The sequence below is a fragment of the Trichoderma breve genome, chromosome 6, assembly GCF_028502605.1.
Source record: "Trichoderma breve strain T069 chromosome 6, whole genome shotgun sequence".
NCBI classification, from domain to species: domain Eukaryota; kingdom Fungi; phylum Ascomycota; class Sordariomycetes; order Hypocreales; family Hypocreaceae; genus Trichoderma; species Trichoderma breve.
In genome coordinates, this window is record NC_079237.1 from 55382 (window position 1) to 73972 (window position 18591).

Genomic DNA, 18591 nt, shown 5'->3' on the forward strand with positions numbered 1-18591 from the left:
CGGTTTTGTCGCCCCTCATTCCCGAGCCTTCGGGAATGAATGTTTTACTAAAAGTGCACACTGATCTCTACTGATCCACTATAAATCCGTCCTCGTGCTTCCGCATAGTCAAAGGCTGTACAAGGGGAGGTCGAATATCACTCGCATTCGGCAACAAGTTGATGCCCAATCCAGGACCACTGGGGATCTCAACAAAGCCGTCCTTGACCTCTGGAACATAATCTACCACATTAGTCCCGAGGTGCTGGGCTGTGGACGAAAATATACCACCCTCAAAACCAGTCGAGTACTCTTGAATGGCAAAATTCGGAATACACGCGTCAAGCTGCAAACACGCCGCCAAGCCAATAGGTGATAACGAGTTATGAGGAACGACTTGCACGTTGTGCGCTTCGGCCATGGCAGCCACCTTTTTTGCACCAGTGATCCCCCCACATAACGCAACGTCGATACGCACGTACTCGACGGCTCGTCTAGATAATGCCGCCTGGAATTCATAGATAGTACAATACCGTTCCCCTGTTGCAATAGGCACCTCTATCTTTTCGGCCACACGAGCCATGGAGTCGATATTTTCTGGACGGATTGGATCTTCTATGAACATGGGGTGATCATCCTTAATCATATTGCCAAAAGTGATGGCTTCCGCGGGGGTCAGCCGGCGGTGCAGTTCAATGAGGAGATCAACCTTGTCTCCCACAACAGCACGCATGCGGTGCACATTCTCAGCAGCATCCTGCATCTTCTTGACGTGAGTCTTGAAATAAATCCTATCATGACCCTCGTCAAGGAAGGGATTGATATGTCCAAATGCCGTATATCCGAGATCCATCTTGTGCCTACATTCGGCGAGGACTCCTTCTATAGTCTTTTCGTAAATATGACCATAAACTCGTGCCTTCTGTCGACATGCACCACCCAGTAATTCGTGTATAGGTACGCCGAGAGCCTTTCCTTTGATATCCCACAAGGCGATATCAATGGCAGAAATGGCAGCGTTGATGACCGTGCCCTGGAAATAGCTGAACCGATGCATTGTATTCCAGTGGTGCTCTATTATGAATGCAGGTTGACCAGTCAAGTACTCGGCAAAGCGGTTGACAGTGGTGACGGCGGCTTCGATATGTCCCCAAACGCCGCCTTCTCCATAGCCAATGATGCCATTATCAGTTGTGATACGGACAAATAGGAATTGTCCGACATGAAGGGGTGTGACTTCTATGATAATGGGATTAAGGATCATGGTAGAATGGTCAGCTACACGGAAGTTACAGTAACGAGGGTACAGCGTGGTAACCGTTGTGTTGATTCGTGTAATTTGGACTTGTGTATTCCGTACCGTCGTTGGAACCTTTTATGCTATCTTGTAACTACAATAGAGCTAATTACTTACTTTGTCTGTCCGCGGAAAAATTTATTGTCTTCCTTTCGGTGTTCGGAAATGCAGGGTCTCCAGCCGCGTGAAGCCAGTTCGGGAATATGGAGGCAAGCTGCCGAGTTCAGTAAGCGAAACGGACGGAAGCGAGTTGTAATGAGGGCGTTACTGAAGTTTGCTTTGGTCGAGGCGTCTTAGTCTGCAATGTACGATCTCTCGAGTGAGGTCGTAGGTTAATCAAGTGTTCAGATATGGCGATAAACTTGAAGTAAGTGCTCATAATGGGTGAAATTTAAGCACGTTTATAATTTCTCTCTGTGTTGTCTAGGGTAACTGGATTCAATTGTTGACTACTCAAAGTGAATGCCACTGATGGCGGGGTTCTATACTGGCTTGCTAACCAGGTATCAACCTAGACCTGCTCAACGTCTATAACATTTGCAAGAAGCCGAGGTGTATCGATTTATTTCCGCACCCGCGATAATAAATGTTGTACCTGCTTCTTGAATGAGAACATTTCGGGTTGTTCGGTCATTGCCCCCCACTCCTATCCCTCCCCGGAGGTGAAAGCAGCAGAACTAAAAGGCATAGCTGCTAAAATCCACTTTCGCTTGCACTAAACCATTCACTCAAAAATAATAATAATAAACCTCGAAAGGTACTCAATTCTTATAAGTCACCCAGCTATTATTTAATAGTGAGTCTACCTGCAATTGAACTGCACTATCAGCAGATACTTCGCGTTTGGTTTGCATGTTCTTTCGTAGCTCTCATCACAACGACCCGATTCTGTCAAGGTGTGGCGGTGGAGCAAATGTGTGATACGTGGTTCACTTTCCGAACCTCTCCACCTTCCCGAGTCAAGTCGGATGGCCACACTGCTCCATATGCATGAGTTGCCTAATACATACTGTGATATCAGGCATGAAATCCATACACATAACTACATATTCTGTGGATGGCAATTTTGAGTCTCCACAAAACCTGCTATAGTCATCTCAAGCACGCACGTCAGTTTCAAGAATTTCCAAAATGTCCGCCACTACAAGCCCTACTGAACAATCGACATTGGCTGGGATCTCTCTTGCGGCTTCGCCTCCAAGTAATATCATCCCGGACAACAGCTTAGCCCGCACTGGTGTTCCATTAAGACCTCTTGTAAACGGAGACGACAACCTTCACAGGTCATCTAGCAACCCCTCATGGTGGAGAGTGAATCATCGACGAACACCGGATTTTCGAGCTGCTCGCTATCACTCAACATGGAGGGAGCTCACAGGATCCCTAAGAGAAGATGCTCTCGTGATTATGATGTTCAGTGGCTGCGAAATCCTGGTGGTCAGTCAGACGGCGAACTCCCAAGTCATGGATGTTTAGTTACTGAAACCATTTTAGAGAGTATCGGCAATTGGACGTTGGTTTGGAATGGACTATGACTACTTTTCGTATAGAATTGCTGGAGAGTGGTGAGATGACGAATGCACTTGGTATTATCTAGACGCAATATGATGTTGATCTAGATTCATTATTGGCATGCTTAGCAAATGCCAACTTAGTGGTCTGGTAGTTTTGGAAAAATCTAGTCAAACTTTAGGAACGGAACCTTGTTACGTTACCTGTCCTTTCCTTGCAACTTGGTAGAATACCGTACATCTGAGACTAAATACTAATTCCGTCATTAATCAACATCGACTGACTGGTGTAAATGAAAATTTTATGTAAGTTGTACCAACTCCATCTAGCGACGTCCAACTTTACACTGAACCTAGCCAGGTTGCCGTTCCACCAAACGCCACTGCCGCACCCCATGGGGATGTGACCCCGCCTTCTCCGGACACCCGAGGCTCTTCCTGGAGATAGCGGTAGCGGACCTTCTTTTATCACAACAGCTATGTAATCTCACCCTTCCATGATCGTTCTGCTAAGTTGGATTGTCTCAATAATCAGCGACGCTCTCTTCTGGAAACACGAGTTAGCATGCCAGATGCTACAGAGATTGGTATTTACCAATGCGGCTTCTGCAAAGCAGAGTACAAGCGGGCAGACCATCTTGTTCGCCATGTACGAAGCCACACAAAACAACGACCCTTTCTCTGTTTGGTGTGTGGCAAGGGCTTTAGTAGGCAAGATTTGCTGAAACGCCACGCCACAATTCATCATACACAAGTATTAGCAGGAGGAGAGCCCTCAAGGAGCGCTCGAAACGGCCCCCGTGTTCACCAGGCTTGTCGATCTTGCGCGGCCAAGAAGCTAAAATGCACTGATGAGAAGCCGTGCAAGCGATGCCGCGAGAGAGGCGTGTCCTGCAAGGAGCAAAGTGAGGAGACATCTGGAACCCTCCCGCCTGGACAGCCTGCCTTGTCGGACCCAACTACGCCGACGTCTGCCATGGAGTTTAACTTACAGACAGACATCCTAATACCCTCCGGGACTGATGATACAACCATTACAGAAACTTTATTAGCATCTAATTCTCAGAAACTGGCAGACATCATTCAAGATGTCTTAGGGGTCCCCGATGTCGGCCACTTTAGGCAGGATGATTCGGCGTTTCCCCCCTTCGACAATACGGATTTCTCATTCCTCGATGTCCTGGATATGTCAGACAAAGTGCCGTCCAACATTTCTCCATCCAGAATCCCCAGCGCTCCCGAGTCTAATATTGGAGTCGGGTCAGAAGCTTTCCAAAAGTCTTCTGTTATCTCTGGTTGGGATCCTCATGGGGAAGTTGACATTAGGTCTCCCCACGAGGATTTGGTCTTGCCGAACAACAGTATCAGACCAGAAGATCTGTCGTCTCCAGGCACAGTATCAGGGTTAGAGACTACAATTATGTCCTTGGCCACAAGAGATCAAATAATGCACATGATTCTGCGAAGAGCACCCAAGAATCTTGCTTCCTGTATAATAGAGACATTTCCGACTCCTGAAATTCTGACGAGCATCATCCTATATGGGTTGACTCACATGAGAGAAACCATGGCGTCTTCTTTTATCCATGAACCATCATTTGACATCAACAATGAGAGGCTTGAGTTACTGGGGGCTTTGATTGCTTATGGGTCTGTCTGTTCTCCATCACCTGCACTACGCCATTTTGGGTACGCTGTCCAGGATATGTTGCCAAGAGTCATCAATGATCTAGTCGAGGAGGACGATACGGCAAGGCGTGACCTTGGTGTTGCTCAAGCATTTTACATCCAGCTCTACCTCGCCTACTGGAGTGCTATATGTCGAAAAATCGAAGTCGCAGAGACAAGCACACTTTTGGGGGCTACATCTCTTCGCAGAGGCCACCATTTTCGCAATGAAAGCTATGAAGCCCCGGAAACTTACCTGTGCATGTCAGAACTATCCTTAGATCAGAAGTGGGCATGTTGGATAGCAAAGGAGTCAATGAAACGGCTTGCATACTTTGCCATGACACTCGATGCCAGTATGACCCTGGCGAGAAAGATGCCTCCTGTCTTTTCGTATGCGGAAATGTCTATTCCACTGCCTGCTTCGATGGATCTCTGGGCAGCAACTACGTGCCAGGAATGGCAGAAACTTCTTTTACAGAGAGACAATTTGAGATTGACTCAACCTCCTCCACTGTCTAGAATATTACGACATCCGTATGCGGTAGGAGAACACTTCGATATGGTGGATACCCAGTTCACCATTCACATCTTTCTGTCTGGCTTCTGGGCCTTGGTCCTAGAATACCAACAGTTAAGTTCTCTTTCTAAAGACGCAGGGATGCACGATTTTGTGCTCAATTCTAGACACTCCGAGCTGGTATCGACATTGGAACAGTTTAAAGCCGAAGTCAAGGCGCGGTCAATATTGTGTCCGCAAATGGAGATCCTTCGGGAACTATTCTGCCTGCACCTGCATGTCTCATTTGATAAGGTTGCCAGTTATGCGGGCCGAGGCAGTGAGGAGGATACTCGATCGGCCGTGCCATATGTGCAGCGATGGTTCGACAATCCCAAGGCTCGAGATTCATTGTGGCACGCGGGGCAGGTTTTCAACGCTGCTAAGAAGCACGCCAAAAAGCATTTGGCTGACATGGGTGTCGTTGCTCTGTATCATGCCGCGGTGGTTCTTTGGGTATGGGCGCTGTTACGGAAGACCCAACAACCGCACGACGAGGTCGCTTTGCCTCAGGTGGCCATCGATGGAGATGATAATCTAGCTCTGTTTAAACTACACAATGGCTGGCAAGGCCAGCTAGTATTAACGGATCGGGCAGGCCAATTGATTCCTCTGACCGAGCCTGCCCTGGTGACGGATCTTGCCCGGGATATTATCCTCTCCAATTGGGGTAATGAGCCGGTGCCAATCACAACCCAAGAAGTCCTATGTATCATGGAGCGATTTTCGGATATAACGAGAAAACGATTCAGCCATATCTAGGTTGCGTATTGACATTAAACTAGATGATAGCTCAGTAAATGGTAGATGCCCTAAGTCTTAGGAACTAAGATGATACACTCTACCGACTTCGTTCCCGAGAATCTCCACATCCCGAACAGCCCGATCATTCGGCGCCTACGGTAGGGGAGACATGAATTGAGCATCACGTTCAAATATATTTGTGATTCCACGATTTCTTTTTAATCTTCGTGATGAATGTTTCAACTCAGCTCAGCGTAATTTAAATCTTTGTCAAATCACCACAATGCCCAACCGAATTCGTGACCTGTACAAGGTTGACTCCACCTCTTTTCCTTACCTATATGAAGAAAATGTCACCATTACGCTTAAGAGCTTACAAGGGCTCGTCCGATGCAACATCTACCGGCCCAAGAGTGAGAACAAGGTGCCCGTGTTAGTGACATATGGTCCATATGGAAAGGATATCCCTTACGAACAGTAAGATCATCCGACACTACTCAAATATAATTTAATATCTGACCTCCAGTTAAGCTTTAGCGCCAAATCATTCGCAGACATTAACCCTAAACACAAGTCTGCACATTCCTCATGGGAAACACCTGACCCGGCATTCTGGACGGCCCATGGTTATGCAGTGCTACGAGCCGATGAAGTTGGCAGTGGTCAGTCTCCTGGTGTCCTAGATACCATGTCCAAGTCCACCACGGATGCCTTTGTGGATGTCATTGAATGGGCGGCCGAGCAGACATGGAGTAACGGAAAGGTAGGCCTGGTCGGCATCAGCTATTTTGGTGGAAGCCAATGGAGAGTCGCAGCTCGCCAGCCAAAAGGTCTAGCAGCCATGATTCCATGTGACGGGATGGCCGATTACTACCGTGACCGTTGTCGACATGGTGGGATTCTCACCGGGTTTCTGAAATGGTGGTTTAGCAACTCTGTGGCCAGTAACCAATAGGGCCTCCCAGGAAAGTCAAAACGGAATTGGGGACCAGATACAATCGAGGGTGATTTAGACGCTAACGAATTGGCTGAGAATTTGCGCGACCAGGCGGTGGATAACAGTCAACATTTCTTCCGCGACGATCCCTATTACGCATCGCGGGATTATAATTTGGAAGATATAGTCACTCCGTTGCTCTCTCTTGGGAATTGGGGGAGTATCATGATTCATTTGCGTGGTAATTACGAAGGATTCAGGCTTGCGAGCTCAGAAAAGAAGTTTCTCCGTATGAATGTCGGACGACATGATGTCCCATTTTACGAAGATGAAACAGTACAAGTACAGCTCAGCTTCTTGGATGCTTTCCTCAAGGGACAAGATAAAGGTGGCTGGATAGATGGTACTAGGCCCCCTGTTGACCTGATTCTGCGCAGAGGTAACGTGGGAGTCAATAATCCGGAAGCTGAAAAGGCATTTCAACGAAGATTCGAGACTGAGTGGCCATTGGCTAGAACGCAGTATACAAAGTACTATCTGACGCCAGAAGGAAATCTCATCACGACTATTCCTAGTATACACTACAACAGATTGTCGTATCCAGCTCTTGGAAACGTGGAAGATCCTCAGTTTGTTCACTTTTCAAGCTATCCATTTTCTCAAGATACAGAGATCACGGGGTATATTACGGCCCACCTCAATATCTCTGTTACGCCTCTTTCGGGTGGCCCAGTCCCAACAGATATCGACCTCTTTTTGACACTACGGCACTTTGGTCCCAATGGCAAGGAGATCCACTACACTGGCATCACTGGCGAGCCGGTGCCATTGTGCAAAGGTTGGCAGCGGGTAAGTCTTCGCAAGGTTAATGACAAGCACCCACGACACAGAGAATGGCTTCCATATAGAGATTATATCTCGTCGGATGTTTTGACCGTCATTCCAGGCGAGGTGTATCCCGTGGATGTTGAGGTTTGGGCCACCACTGTGATGGTTGAGAAGGGTGAGTACCTTGTTTTTGAGGTCAGCAGTGGCGATACTCAGGGAGGAGGTCTATTCAACCATGACTTGAATGAGAGGTAAGCTGAGACTGATCAACTGCCTATATGTTGATACAGCTGATGTCTAACAATTACAGGTCCTATGAGAGGTTTGCTGGAAACAACCATATTCATTTTAGCTCTGAGTTTATAAACTCTATTACCCTGCCAGTTATTCCCTAAGGCTAAATAATGGAATCAAAACTTTTTAAATCGAAGCATCTGAACCCAATAATAGTTTTGCGACAACATTTAGAAAGGGTGCCAATAGACGCAACAGATTAAACGATTTATTGATGCAAACAAGCTGTGCTAAGTGCTAGTCTTTTCAGCAGCGTATTATAGAATCCTGCCACAGTTATAGTATACATATTGCAACTTGGCCCTTTGTACATAACATGATGCTTGATATGTTCGGCTAGGTATTTTCAGTCGTCGCCGAGGTGTGCCCAACGAATGTTGTCCTTAAGCCTAGAGACTATAGAATGAGACGAGCGTGGTAAATGCTAGGCTTAGTAAACCTGTCTATTTTGGATATAGGTTTCGATATAACACCTATACTCTTTGTGCTTTGACTCTCCAAAATACTTCTCAAGAGGAGACCGTTTCGATGGTATGCCATTTACCTATCTACGTCTCTAGTCTCGGCCTTAAGGTTCTTGGTTCTCCATACTACCCGCAAACCGCCACCGGATAGGTTCTCCACCTTGCCGATATCACTACCACTATCCGCTGCTCGGACAGTGGGGGTTGCTTTGTTCCGGTGATCTCGAAGATGGGCGCGACAGTTATTCGGCTTTAGGCTCTACGCCGAAACAGGGGCCTTATTGTCACATCATGTATCTGTTCTAACAAGAATAGGTTTAAAACAATAAATATATAGTAAGGCTAAACATGTGCTTGAAAGTCATCTTGCTAATCCGAACTATCCGATCATGGCAATGACTTTACAGAACAAGGATGCAGACGGTGACCGTTTCTGGTTACCACACCGCCAAGACCTTGCGCCAAAGAAGGGAGCCAAATCACTCAATGTTGGAATCATAGGCGCCGGCATCGCCGGTTTGACGGCTGCTATTGCGATGAGCCAAAGTGGTCATGACGTTGAAGTCAGTGAACGAGCAGCCGGACGCGATGAAATAACCCAAGTATTGCGTCATCATGCTAATGACAATTGCCTTTAGATTTTCGAACGATCCGAATTTAAGAGTGAAATGGGTGCTGCCATATCTTGTCCACCAAATTCGTTTCGAATTCTTAAGTTCTATGGGATTGACGTCGCTTCAGCTAGAGGAGGTGAGTATGATAGTGTAAGTAGCATCTGTTAGCTGTGTATTAGGCAAGATGATTCTTCCCAAGCACTTTTCAAAGTCGTTAATCCCATACAGGCGGTATATTATGACTCCAAGGAACCGGGGACCAAAGATTACGTGGACTTTTCGGGCTACCGATCAAAATACCAAGCGCCTTGGGCATTTTTCCACAGGGTCGACTTGCACAATGAACTCAGGAGACTCGCAGTCCAGCCTCCGGATGGCGATCGTAAACCTTCAAAATTACGGCTCTCTTCCTCGGTCAAAGATGTGCAGCTTGATGGTATAATAGTGTTCCAGGACGGCAGAACCATAAAAAAAGATCTGGTTATTGCGGCAGACGGTATCCGCGTAGGTATCTCCAATTACATATCAACTATCATCTATCTAATACTAATTGTTTTCGATCCAAAGTCTGCCTTTTTATCGCAAGTGGTTGGACATGACGTCTACCCTGAGCACTACATGTCTATGATTCGATTCCTTATTCCCTCGCATGAGTTTCTGAGCTTGCCCGAAGCTCGCTGCCACTTTGAAAGCGGCATGACATCACTTAATATTGTCAAAGGTGGTAACAAGAGCATCGTGTTTTATCCTTGTAGGGAGTATGTCGCCGACAATTGCTCAGCATGAAGGTCGCTAGAGAATCCCCTGCGCTGACACTATAATTTTAGGGGAACACTTCTGAACGTTGGCGTTCTCACCCCACCGGAAGTGTGCAAGAGTGCTGACGGAGATGATCTGCCTCTAACCCAAGACCTAATCGACAATGCCACTGAAGATTTTCATAGCGTGTATAATGGGCTCTACAGGCTCAAGGATACATTTGGCCAGTGGAAGCTTTTCAGGAGAGCGCCACTGAGTATCCTAGCAAAGGGGAAAATCGTGCTAATTGGAGATGCTGCCCACCCTATGCCACCCTGTCAGTTTATCATCATCACTCAACATGGCTAACGGGTACAAATTAAAGACTAACTCTGTTCTTAAAAACAACAGTACGAGCACAAGGTGCAGCCGCTGCCATCGAGGATGCTGCGGCTCTGGGTGTACTCTTCTCCGACCTTGAATCCGCCAACGAAGTACCTGATCGACTGGAAGCTTTCAACAAGCTTCGCGTCCGAAGAGTTGGAGGAACTCAAGTTTTGTCATCATTGCACGAATGGGATCCGCTAAAACTTCCACAAGAGCACACAAAGTATTTTGATGGGAAAGTACCATGTTAGTCTCCTCTATTTTAACCCAACCGATACTCGCAATGGTTCATTAATACACCAGGCAGATACGCATCAGGAAATTGACGATTGGTTTTATGACTATAACCTCATTACCAAAGCCCTAGAAGTCTTACAAGAATGCCAGATATCTAAAGAGCCTAATTGATAAAAACAATGACAGTTTGAGGCACCGCGAAGGTCTGGCACCGACAACGTGTCAGTCTGGATCACAGGTTTTGGTACTCGGATATGGAAGAACAGGCTTAAGGAGCAACTGAATCATAAAATCGTGGGACTTACATATGGATTCTTTGTGCTAGCTGCGTAGTGATATGGTTATACATATAGCACCCCTCCACCTTAGAAGCCGTGCCTCTGATGTGATTTTGGGCTCATGCATGATCATCTTGAACGCGGGATGGAACAGCACGTGGTGGAAAGTGGGCTTCGAAAGCACTCATGAACTGTAACATCAAGTCCTCCCTACCAGTTTGCGCCATTATACCTAGTCCATATGGTCTCCCGTCTGCTTGGATGACTCCAGTGGGCATCGTTGCAATTGGGTACCCTATGAATCAATTAGAAGAGCCTTACGGGTTGCCTCGCTGAACCGTACCTGATGCAGCCGACATGAACACCATAAGGCTATCCATTGGAAATGCGAGTATATTCAAATTTTCCTCTCGAAATAGTTTGTCTATCCCGTTTTCTTTTGAGACTGTCTTAATCCGCTCCTTGACACCCTCATAAATCTCTCGCGTGGGGGGATCTCGGGTGGCCTTCAGCAGCTGGTTCTGGTCCGGGTGGCCTTCGATTTGTAATTGCTCGTCAGTATAGTACAAAAAGATTACGATAGTACATACCCGCGGGCAGTTCTTTCTGTCGATGGTCCAAGTTAAATTTAATGACGTCTTCTATCGTATTTAAACCTGAAACTTTAGCTTCGTCTAGCCAGGCCTCGAGTGCTTTTTTGCCTTCGTATGCTTTTAACAGTTAGCATTCAGTCATGGCTGTATCAATGTACCTACATGTAATCACGTCGATTGGATTTTGCCCTTCATACCACATGTTCGTGGCGAGTGGTATTTCGACCGGATAGGTCACGGATGCTTCGATAGCATGCTTTTTGATACGTTCGATAGCGGTGAAGTAGATGTCGTTTTTTACAAAGCTAAGTTTGGATTATACTAACGGAATTGAATAACTCACCATTTGCTTCAGTGTACCCTCGTCTAACTGTACAATGTCGGGATGAAGAGACAATTTGGTAGGGTCAAGAAAGCCTATCCGGAGTGAATCGAAAGTTTTGGTCAGGTATTTCCGATAGCCCTCTTTTGGCAAAAGTATTCGTTTCTCCTCTGTCAAAGCGGCCTCACTCAGAAGGGCCAAGTCTGATGTCGATCTGGCAAAGCCACTGACAACATCTAGCTCCACGGAGCTTTTGAAAACTCCGTCCATATTCACAGTATTAAGCGCAGGCTTGAGGGCATACAAACCGGCTCTGGAACCCGGCATGACTATAGATCCAATCGACTCAGTGCCCAAGGCTAATGGAGCATAGCCCGCTGAAACGCCCACCGCAGAGCCTGTCGAAGAACCACATAGGTCCTGACAAAGTATGTAGTCAGCTTGGAGCGTCAAAGGAGGATGAGAGATCGTACACTTTGCCCTAGGCCACATTCGTCAGGTTTACGAGCAATATAAGCAGATTGTGTTTGTCCTCCAATTGCCGACCATCCGTTCGAATTAGCATCGGCCCTGCGTGTAGGTCCTGTTAGACTTGTAGGAATACCGGGGCGTTGTGATAGCGCACTTGAAGTTGCAAAATTCCTAAATGTCTCACGTTAGCCAAACGTCCCACTTACGCAACGATATTACTTTTCTTACGTTCAAATTCGTTTTGCCTAACACGATGACGCCCATTTCTTCCAGCTGGGCATCGCGTCAGAGCTTCCAGCCCACTCCATGCGATACCTCCATTCACTGACCTTATCAACTATGCCCGCATTTTTGGTCATTATTGAATCCTTCAAGGCAAGACTACCCAATGTTGTTGCAAGTTCGAGCGAAGGTCTTGTTGCAATGGCATCCTGTATAAAGTTAATGATTTCAGATTGTAATGTAACGCCTCAGAACGACAGACTTTGATGAGTATTGGTATACCGTGGAACGGGCTCCGAATAAGACCTGCCGCTCGCTCACGGTCAAGCTGTGCTGAGCGCTCCATTAAAATGCGGTTTGGAACGATTGAGATCATGGCATTCAGTTTTGCGCCCTGCTGATCATGTTTGCTGATTTGTGCAAGACATGCCTGGACCAACTCGACGCTGGTGAGAAGACCAGCCTCAAACTTTTTCTGCAATCCTGCAGAGTCCAGACTTAGCAGTTCAGCGGTTGATAATCTTGCAGCCATCTTGACCATAAAGTTGAGTAATGGTGAAAGAAAACACCACGGGGTAAACTTAATGTTAAGTGAGCTTTTCAAGGTTGCGGGGTCGTAGATTTTTGAAGTCCGTACATGTAGATAGATGTATGCAGTCAAGCACAGATGCACTGGCCATTATGTTACGAAAACTCCAAATTTCCCCGAGCCTGCCAAGTTTTCCGACACAATGTCTTTGTCTACAGCTAGTGAATCACTGGTCCTCGTTCTCCCAACAAACGTCTCTCGCCAAATTGTTTGCAAAGTTGGCCAATAAGATAAAACCACGTTGAACGCCGCATGCCTCTCAATGGCGAGAATGAGTTGCGGGCGGGTGCAGCAAAGGCTCGTGCACAATTCACAACATGCCCTGATGGTGCCCAAAGCATCTGCGTAATGGAATGCTGCAGCTCTTTTCGAGGACGACCTTGAAACTTTTGCTGTTTTATCCCCCCCTCCCAAACTAGCAATCATACGCCTAACGCCATGACCATGGCGATCTAATTGTCTTTCTTTTCTCTTCAGCACGATGAGAAGTGGTATAAAGAAAAGTCTCATAGACCCTTGTGCAATCCCCTAGAGTTTTAGAAAAGAGCAACTTGAATCTAATAGCTAGCAAACGACTTTGTCGTGAGCGACGTTTGAGAGCTTGGCTCTACACCCACAATCGAGAAGAACAAGTTTACGCTGATTAAAACAGATCCTGTACTTTCAATATCTGAGGGGTTAGACGACAAGCAAAAAGTTGCAAGCCTTTTGCTCTACGAGCGGCTACCACTGTCAATGAAGCACTTGGTGCACATGGAATCCAGTTTTTAATACCACAGTACGCCAGCGACTTCTCTCGTAATCTTTTTGCGCAATCTACGCCAAGGATCGAAGACGACATCCTGAATCCCCTAATCACGCAGGAGAAAGCCCTGCTCGCCTACAGCTCACCTCAATCGATCACATTCGGTAAGAGATCATCCTGACCTGCATGGATTAAGCCTTTCAAACTTTACAGACGCAACTGAAGTTCATGTGGGGAGCAAAATGTTCAAGTGAGCCCTCGTGAGAGTGCTGAGCTGAGCAAAATAAAATAATAATGGTTCAAGTACGACGAGGGTGTGTTTTAGTCAAAGTATTGCGCTGCAAGGTTCTGATGCCGCGACTGTCGATATTCGTCATTTACCTTGCCGTGAGGCTGTGATGCAGGCGTTGCTATGGTAGACCTAAAAATGCGGCATAGAGAATGACGAGGCTTGCTAGCTTTTTTTACATTAGCGCCACAACGTACTGCTTGGCTCAATGACAGTTATTAGTATTAGAGTCGTAATCCTAGGGTGGCTCATTTCGACAGTGTCCCTATATCAGCGATCTTCCATAAGCGACTTTCGGCAAAAGAAGCGATTTGCGGCAAGGCTTAACTAAGTTGTAGCCTGTTGGTAAATATATAGGTTGTAGTTGGTAGTTATTATATCGTTTTCTAATTGAGTTTTCAGTCTGCAACATCAGACGCTTAACTATCTCATTGCCCTCAAAACTTCTATTTCCTGCTCACTTGTCATTTCGCCTCCCCATCACCAATGTTTCACATAATGTTTAACGTAGGCCTGCTGCTTCTTACTGTAGGCTCAGTCTTATCCGCCTCTATCAATCACCGGGAATTGTCGATGTTACGCATTGCTCACCAAGAGCGAGGCATCCTCACTTTCTCATTTGACCATAGCAAATCGTCATCCAGAAGTCTAGACCTTCTTGGCACAACCCAAGCCGGATTCAGACCAGGCTGGCTGCACTTGCGCGACAATCTGCTTTACTCTGTATCGAGAACGAGTTACCCTAATAATTGTTCAAGCTCTGGAGGGGTTTTTTCTTTCAATAAAAACACCGAAGACCCTGACGCCTTGAGTTTTGTTTTATCTCAGTCCTCGAATGGTATGGGAGGCGTTTTTTGCGATGTTGCCAGGGACGGTAGGACTTTATCTGTCGCAAACATGTGAGTATTATATTCTTCTGTCTAGCTAGGAAGAAGCTTTTTTCTTTCTTTCTTTTCTTGGACTCACTCGTTCGTTTATCTAGCGATGGTTCGACTGTATCTATCTATCCTTTGTCGTCGCATGGCATTATTGGCGACGCTACTTTTGTCTTCAAGTACAATCTCACCAATCCAGGGCCAGGAACAAACGAGTCGCAGATCCAGAGCAATCCACATGCTGCTGCTTTCGATCCTACTGGAGAATACATGATAGTACCGGACCGAGGCGCAGATCATGTCTACGTCTACCATATCGACGGACCAGAACGAGTAACTCAGATTAACAACATCACCCTCGAGCCAGGAACGGGACCTCGCCATGTCACATTCCGAAAGTTCAATCGTACGCGAACATTTATGTATCTTGTTAGCGAGCTGGATAACACGGTCAGAGTATTCGCTCTCGACGGCGTCAACAACGATAGCCGTGGCCCTCCACATTCGTCCTTGAGCATCACCCTGGTCCAAATTATCTCAACCCTTGGCCCTGGCTCAAACCGCTCAGAGCCAAACAATATCAACCTGGCCGCGGAAGTGGCCCTCTCGAACGATGGGATGTTTGCTTATGTGTCCAACCGTAATACAGTATCGTACAGCACAGACACACTGGCCATCTATTCAGTCCACCCGGATGAGTTGGAGCATCTGGTCTATATTGGGAGCACCCCAACCTACGGCAAAATTCCAAGACATTTCTCGCTTTCTCCCGAAAATCGGTTTATTGCAGTCGCCAACGAAGTATCCAACAATGTGATTATATTAGAACGCAACCAAACATCTGGACTTGTGAACTCAATGGTCGGGAACGTGACCCTGGGTGAGTTTGATGTTACACAAAACAATGGACCGATGGCTGTGGTTTGGGATAGCAACTTCAAAAACTATCTTTAATATGTTGAGGAATACATTTGCTATAACAAGTTGGGGTTTTGTAAGTTAGTATAGATACAACGTTCTCAGGAGATTAATGATAATTATATAATACGCTAGGATTTATTAACTTAATATAAATTTCTTGTCTCCATTATAGGAGACAACTTGGCGTTGCTTTGTAACTCACTCAACAATTCGCGTTATCGAAATCACCACTCCGACAACCTCCACAACGTTGACAATTGATCCTCACTCGTTTTTCTACACGGCGAAGTATTGCCTTTCCTCATCACCTCAGAGGCCTCGTATCACAACACGCGGGCAAAATTCCCTTCCCGTGGCCCTTGCCAGGCATCCAAGCTGGCTTGCGACAACTTACAGCAAGTATGAACCTGTTACTGAGACTCAAACCGTCCAAACCGATGCAAATATCGGTAGTTACACTTGGAGGAAAAGGGGAAATGCGACACTGGTGATCTGTGTGCAAATATTACTGAGAGATAAGACCACATCCGATATACATCGTTCACTCCAACTATTGCTATGTCGTTACTGACCCCCAAAGACCCTCCGCTGAGCCTTTTGACCCGGATATGAAAGTGGAAGGTATGATTACAAAGGCTCGCAAGTACTCAAATCCAGAATGCATATATATTCAGCTATACAACGATCTTTGATCACACTCTTCTCGCGCAGGCCGGCCGGTTATTTGTGATACCTTAGCTCATGGCCAGGATCAAGACAGCCACGGCGGGAACATTCTTTGTCGATCCAGTATCCCTATAGAATCAAGACGATGCAACAAACACATTGTCCGTAACTATCCTCACCTTGTTACTCGACCATCTAAACATTGAAGATCAAGAACACCTACCTTGCCCTAATGAGCGCTCTCGTGCAAATTTGTGTCATGACGGTCAAAGTTCGAGATAGATAGAAGTTCAGATCTTCGCTACGAAAAGAGGAAAAGTCGCACCACTATAGTTTGCCTCCTTCGCTACTCTTGTCCTTGATCCAAACCTCCAATACGCAATTGCTTTTGTTCTTATCAATTGCCTCTCACGTGGTTCTGGCGCCCTCAGCCACAGTTCCCTCTATTTCCCCGTCTACTGAGCACTCATCTACTGAATCACACCATTTTCATTAAAATGGGGAAAAGGTGCGCATCTGCTATTAAGATGACTTTAAGAGTTATTAATCTCGTTGTCATCAATGGTGGAAAGATGGGCTATGTGGCCGACGCTGATTCTTCCAGCGCCAGGGTGACGAGTGACATATCACACAATAATATCCAGTAGTCATACTTGACAGGCTAAATCTCTAAATTTTAATTTAATCAGCGGTTACCAATTTCATGCATCTGTGTATTGATTCTGGATTATGAATTGAAAGCTGGGACATAGCATCCCTCTAAACTGGTTACTACGGCTGTACAGGCTCTCTTATCTTAAGCATAAATGTAACCTCCAGGATGGAATAGATCGTAATATAACTCAGCATATTTAAAATAGTTTCTCGAAAATGTCGATCGGAAAAGAGTCTGCCATGGCGTAAAATGCGCTCTGATTAGGGTGTAATCCATCGCCTGAGTCATATTCTCTTTTTAGTAACGAATGGTGTGCTGGGTCCCGTAAGATCTCATCGAAGTCAATGACAGCGTCGAAGATACTGCTTGTGCGAATCCAGTTGTTGACAGCCTGTCTCGTTGACTCCCTAATTGGGTTCCAGTAAGAGTTTGGGGATGTATTCCCACACTCTTTAGGGTCCACTTGCGAAAGGCCAAAAGGCGTCAACGTCGCTACAAAGATTGCAATGCCCTGCGATCTTAGTCGGATAGCAATTTGCTTATACGATGCAATTAGCCGATTGCTAAGGGCCCCTTGACTACAGGAATCGGCGGGTTCCATGCCAATATCGTTTATGCCTTCAAATATCATAACGCAGCTGACACCAGAAAGAGATATAATGTCTCTATCAAGTCTACTCAGCACGCTGGGTCCAAGACCATCATCCATAACACGATTACCTCCGGCCGCTTGGTTCACTATCGCCAAGGAAGTATGTAATCCGGATGTACTGGCTTGTAGTCGCCTAAATAAGATATCCGGCCACCTTTATGTGTAGCGAGTCAGCACTCAAACAAATACAGTAAAGCTTTTTGGTTCGAGAGTATCGAGAGTATCAACACACCGGGTATCGCCATTCGTGATGCTGCATCTGCCGTCTGTAATGCTGTCTCCAATGAGGGCAAAGGCTCGCGTATCTCGAGGTGCAAACACTTCGACACCACTAATGTAGTACCTGTGTTAAGGTCAGAATATTTCAGAACAAGACGCAAAAGTGAATATTATATCTCTGAGTAGAATTCTTCAATCCACGAGAATCTTTACCTACCAGTGATCATTCTGCTTGACGGTAAGGTGATTGAAGTCACCCTCAGACACATGATTGCCTTTAGTGAAATACGAGGTAGTGCGACTACCTGGGTGCGTAACTATGCACTGTGCGTCATGACCAGTTTCAAAGAAGATACTGATACTCAATACAGTATTAGAGTTTAAGGGAAACCCAAAATTTACGGCGTCAGAAACCATAAGCGCTCCGGCTGGAATAATAGAAGATTCGCTTCCGCCAAATCTGACGCTCTGTATGGTTTCGGAATGAATCTCTGTGGTCCCCGACTTATCCTTGGTCGCTAGTGCCAGCGTTGTTTGTGATAAGGTAATGGGCTTAGACCCAAACGCATTCGATAGCCTGACTCGCAAGAATTTCTCGGTTCCAATTGATAGTCGTACGGTTTGACGAATAGTGGTGTTACAAAAGGCCACACCATCTTGTATCTGCGACGGAGGTTTTATTGTGAGTTTGTGTAGGGTATTTAGAAAGGCGCTCAAACTTGATGCGGTTGGAAGTTACAGCTTTTGCCAAACTACAGTGTTATACTCACAAAGTCATCTGGGGGAAGGTTATCACTATCTGCAAGCATTGGCATACTAGCCCAGGTGTGAACCCAA

At 46.2% G+C, this 18591-nt stretch overlaps 7 protein-coding genes across 7 annotated transcripts; 4 read left to right on the forward strand and 3 right to left on the reverse strand.

Annotated features, from left to right (window-relative positions):
• Positions 1 to 67: 67 nt before the first annotated feature.
• On the reverse strand, positions 68 to 1243 carry T069G_08935 (uncharacterized protein; the record flags this gene model as incomplete). The annotated part of the gene is made up of 1 exon (XM_056176145.1): positions 68 to 1243. One exon carries the CDS (start codon positions 1241 to 1243, stop codon positions 68 to 70), a length of 1176 nt encoding a protein of 391 aa, XP_056024623.1.
• A 2109-nt stretch (positions 1244 to 3352) lies between these two features.
• T069G_08936 (fungal specific transcription factor domain-containing protein) lies at positions 3353 to 5776 on the forward strand (the record flags this gene model as incomplete). Its single annotated transcript, XM_056176146.1, has 1 exon — positions 3353 to 5776. The coding sequence occupies one exon, from the start codon at positions 3353 to 3355 to the stop codon at positions 5774 to 5776; it is 2424 nt and encodes an 807-aa protein (XP_056024624.1).
• Positions 5777 to 6041: 265 nt separating this feature from the next.
• T069G_08937 (x-Pro dipeptidyl-peptidase (S15 family) domain-containing protein) lies at positions 6042 to 7918 on the forward strand (the record flags this gene model as incomplete). The annotated part of the gene is made up of 4 exons (XM_056176147.1): positions 6042 to 6235; positions 6290 to 6702; positions 6751 to 7774; positions 7834 to 7918. 4 exons carry the CDS (start codon positions 6042 to 6044, stop codon positions 7916 to 7918), a joined length of 1716 nt encoding a protein of 571 aa, XP_056024625.1.
• Positions 7919 to 8670: 752 nt separating this feature from the next.
• T069G_08938 (FAD binding domain-containing protein) lies at positions 8671 to 10428 on the forward strand (the record flags this gene model as incomplete). Its single annotated transcript, XM_056176148.1, has 7 exons — positions 8671 to 8844; positions 8920 to 9031; positions 9107 to 9399; positions 9463 to 9653; positions 9723 to 9970; positions 10045 to 10266; positions 10328 to 10428. 7 exons carry the CDS (start codon positions 8671 to 8673, stop codon positions 10426 to 10428), a joined length of 1341 nt encoding a protein of 446 aa, XP_056024626.1.
• A 226-nt stretch (positions 10429 to 10654) lies between these two features.
• T069G_08939 (amidase domain-containing protein) lies at positions 10655 to 12675 on the reverse strand (the record flags this gene model as incomplete). Its single annotated transcript, XM_056176149.1, has 10 exons — positions 10655 to 10830; positions 10879 to 11070; positions 11126 to 11245; positions 11291 to 11384; positions 11472 to 11870; positions 11924 to 12020; positions 12076 to 12092; positions 12150 to 12194; positions 12251 to 12352; positions 12406 to 12675. 10 exons carry the CDS (start codon positions 12673 to 12675, stop codon positions 10655 to 10657), a joined length of 1512 nt encoding a protein of 503 aa, XP_056024627.1.
• A 1931-nt stretch (positions 12676 to 14606) lies between these two features.
• T069G_08940 (lactonase, 7-bladed beta-propeller domain-containing protein) lies at positions 14607 to 15595 on the forward strand (the record flags this gene model as incomplete). Its single annotated transcript, XM_056176150.1, has 2 exons — positions 14607 to 14665; positions 14749 to 15595. 2 exons carry the CDS (start codon positions 14607 to 14609, stop codon positions 15593 to 15595), a joined length of 906 nt encoding a protein of 301 aa, XP_056024628.1.
• Positions 15596 to 17079: 1484 nt separating this feature from the next.
• T069G_08941 (GDSL-like lipase/Acylhydrolase family domain-containing protein) lies at positions 17080 to 18569 on the reverse strand (the record flags this gene model as incomplete). Its single annotated transcript, XM_056176151.1, has 5 exons — positions 17080 to 17290; positions 17333 to 17689; positions 17768 to 17878; positions 17972 to 18417; positions 18525 to 18569. 5 exons carry the CDS (start codon positions 18567 to 18569, stop codon positions 17080 to 17082), a joined length of 1170 nt encoding a protein of 389 aa, XP_056024629.1.
• Between the last annotated feature and the right edge of the window lie 22 nt (positions 18570 to 18591).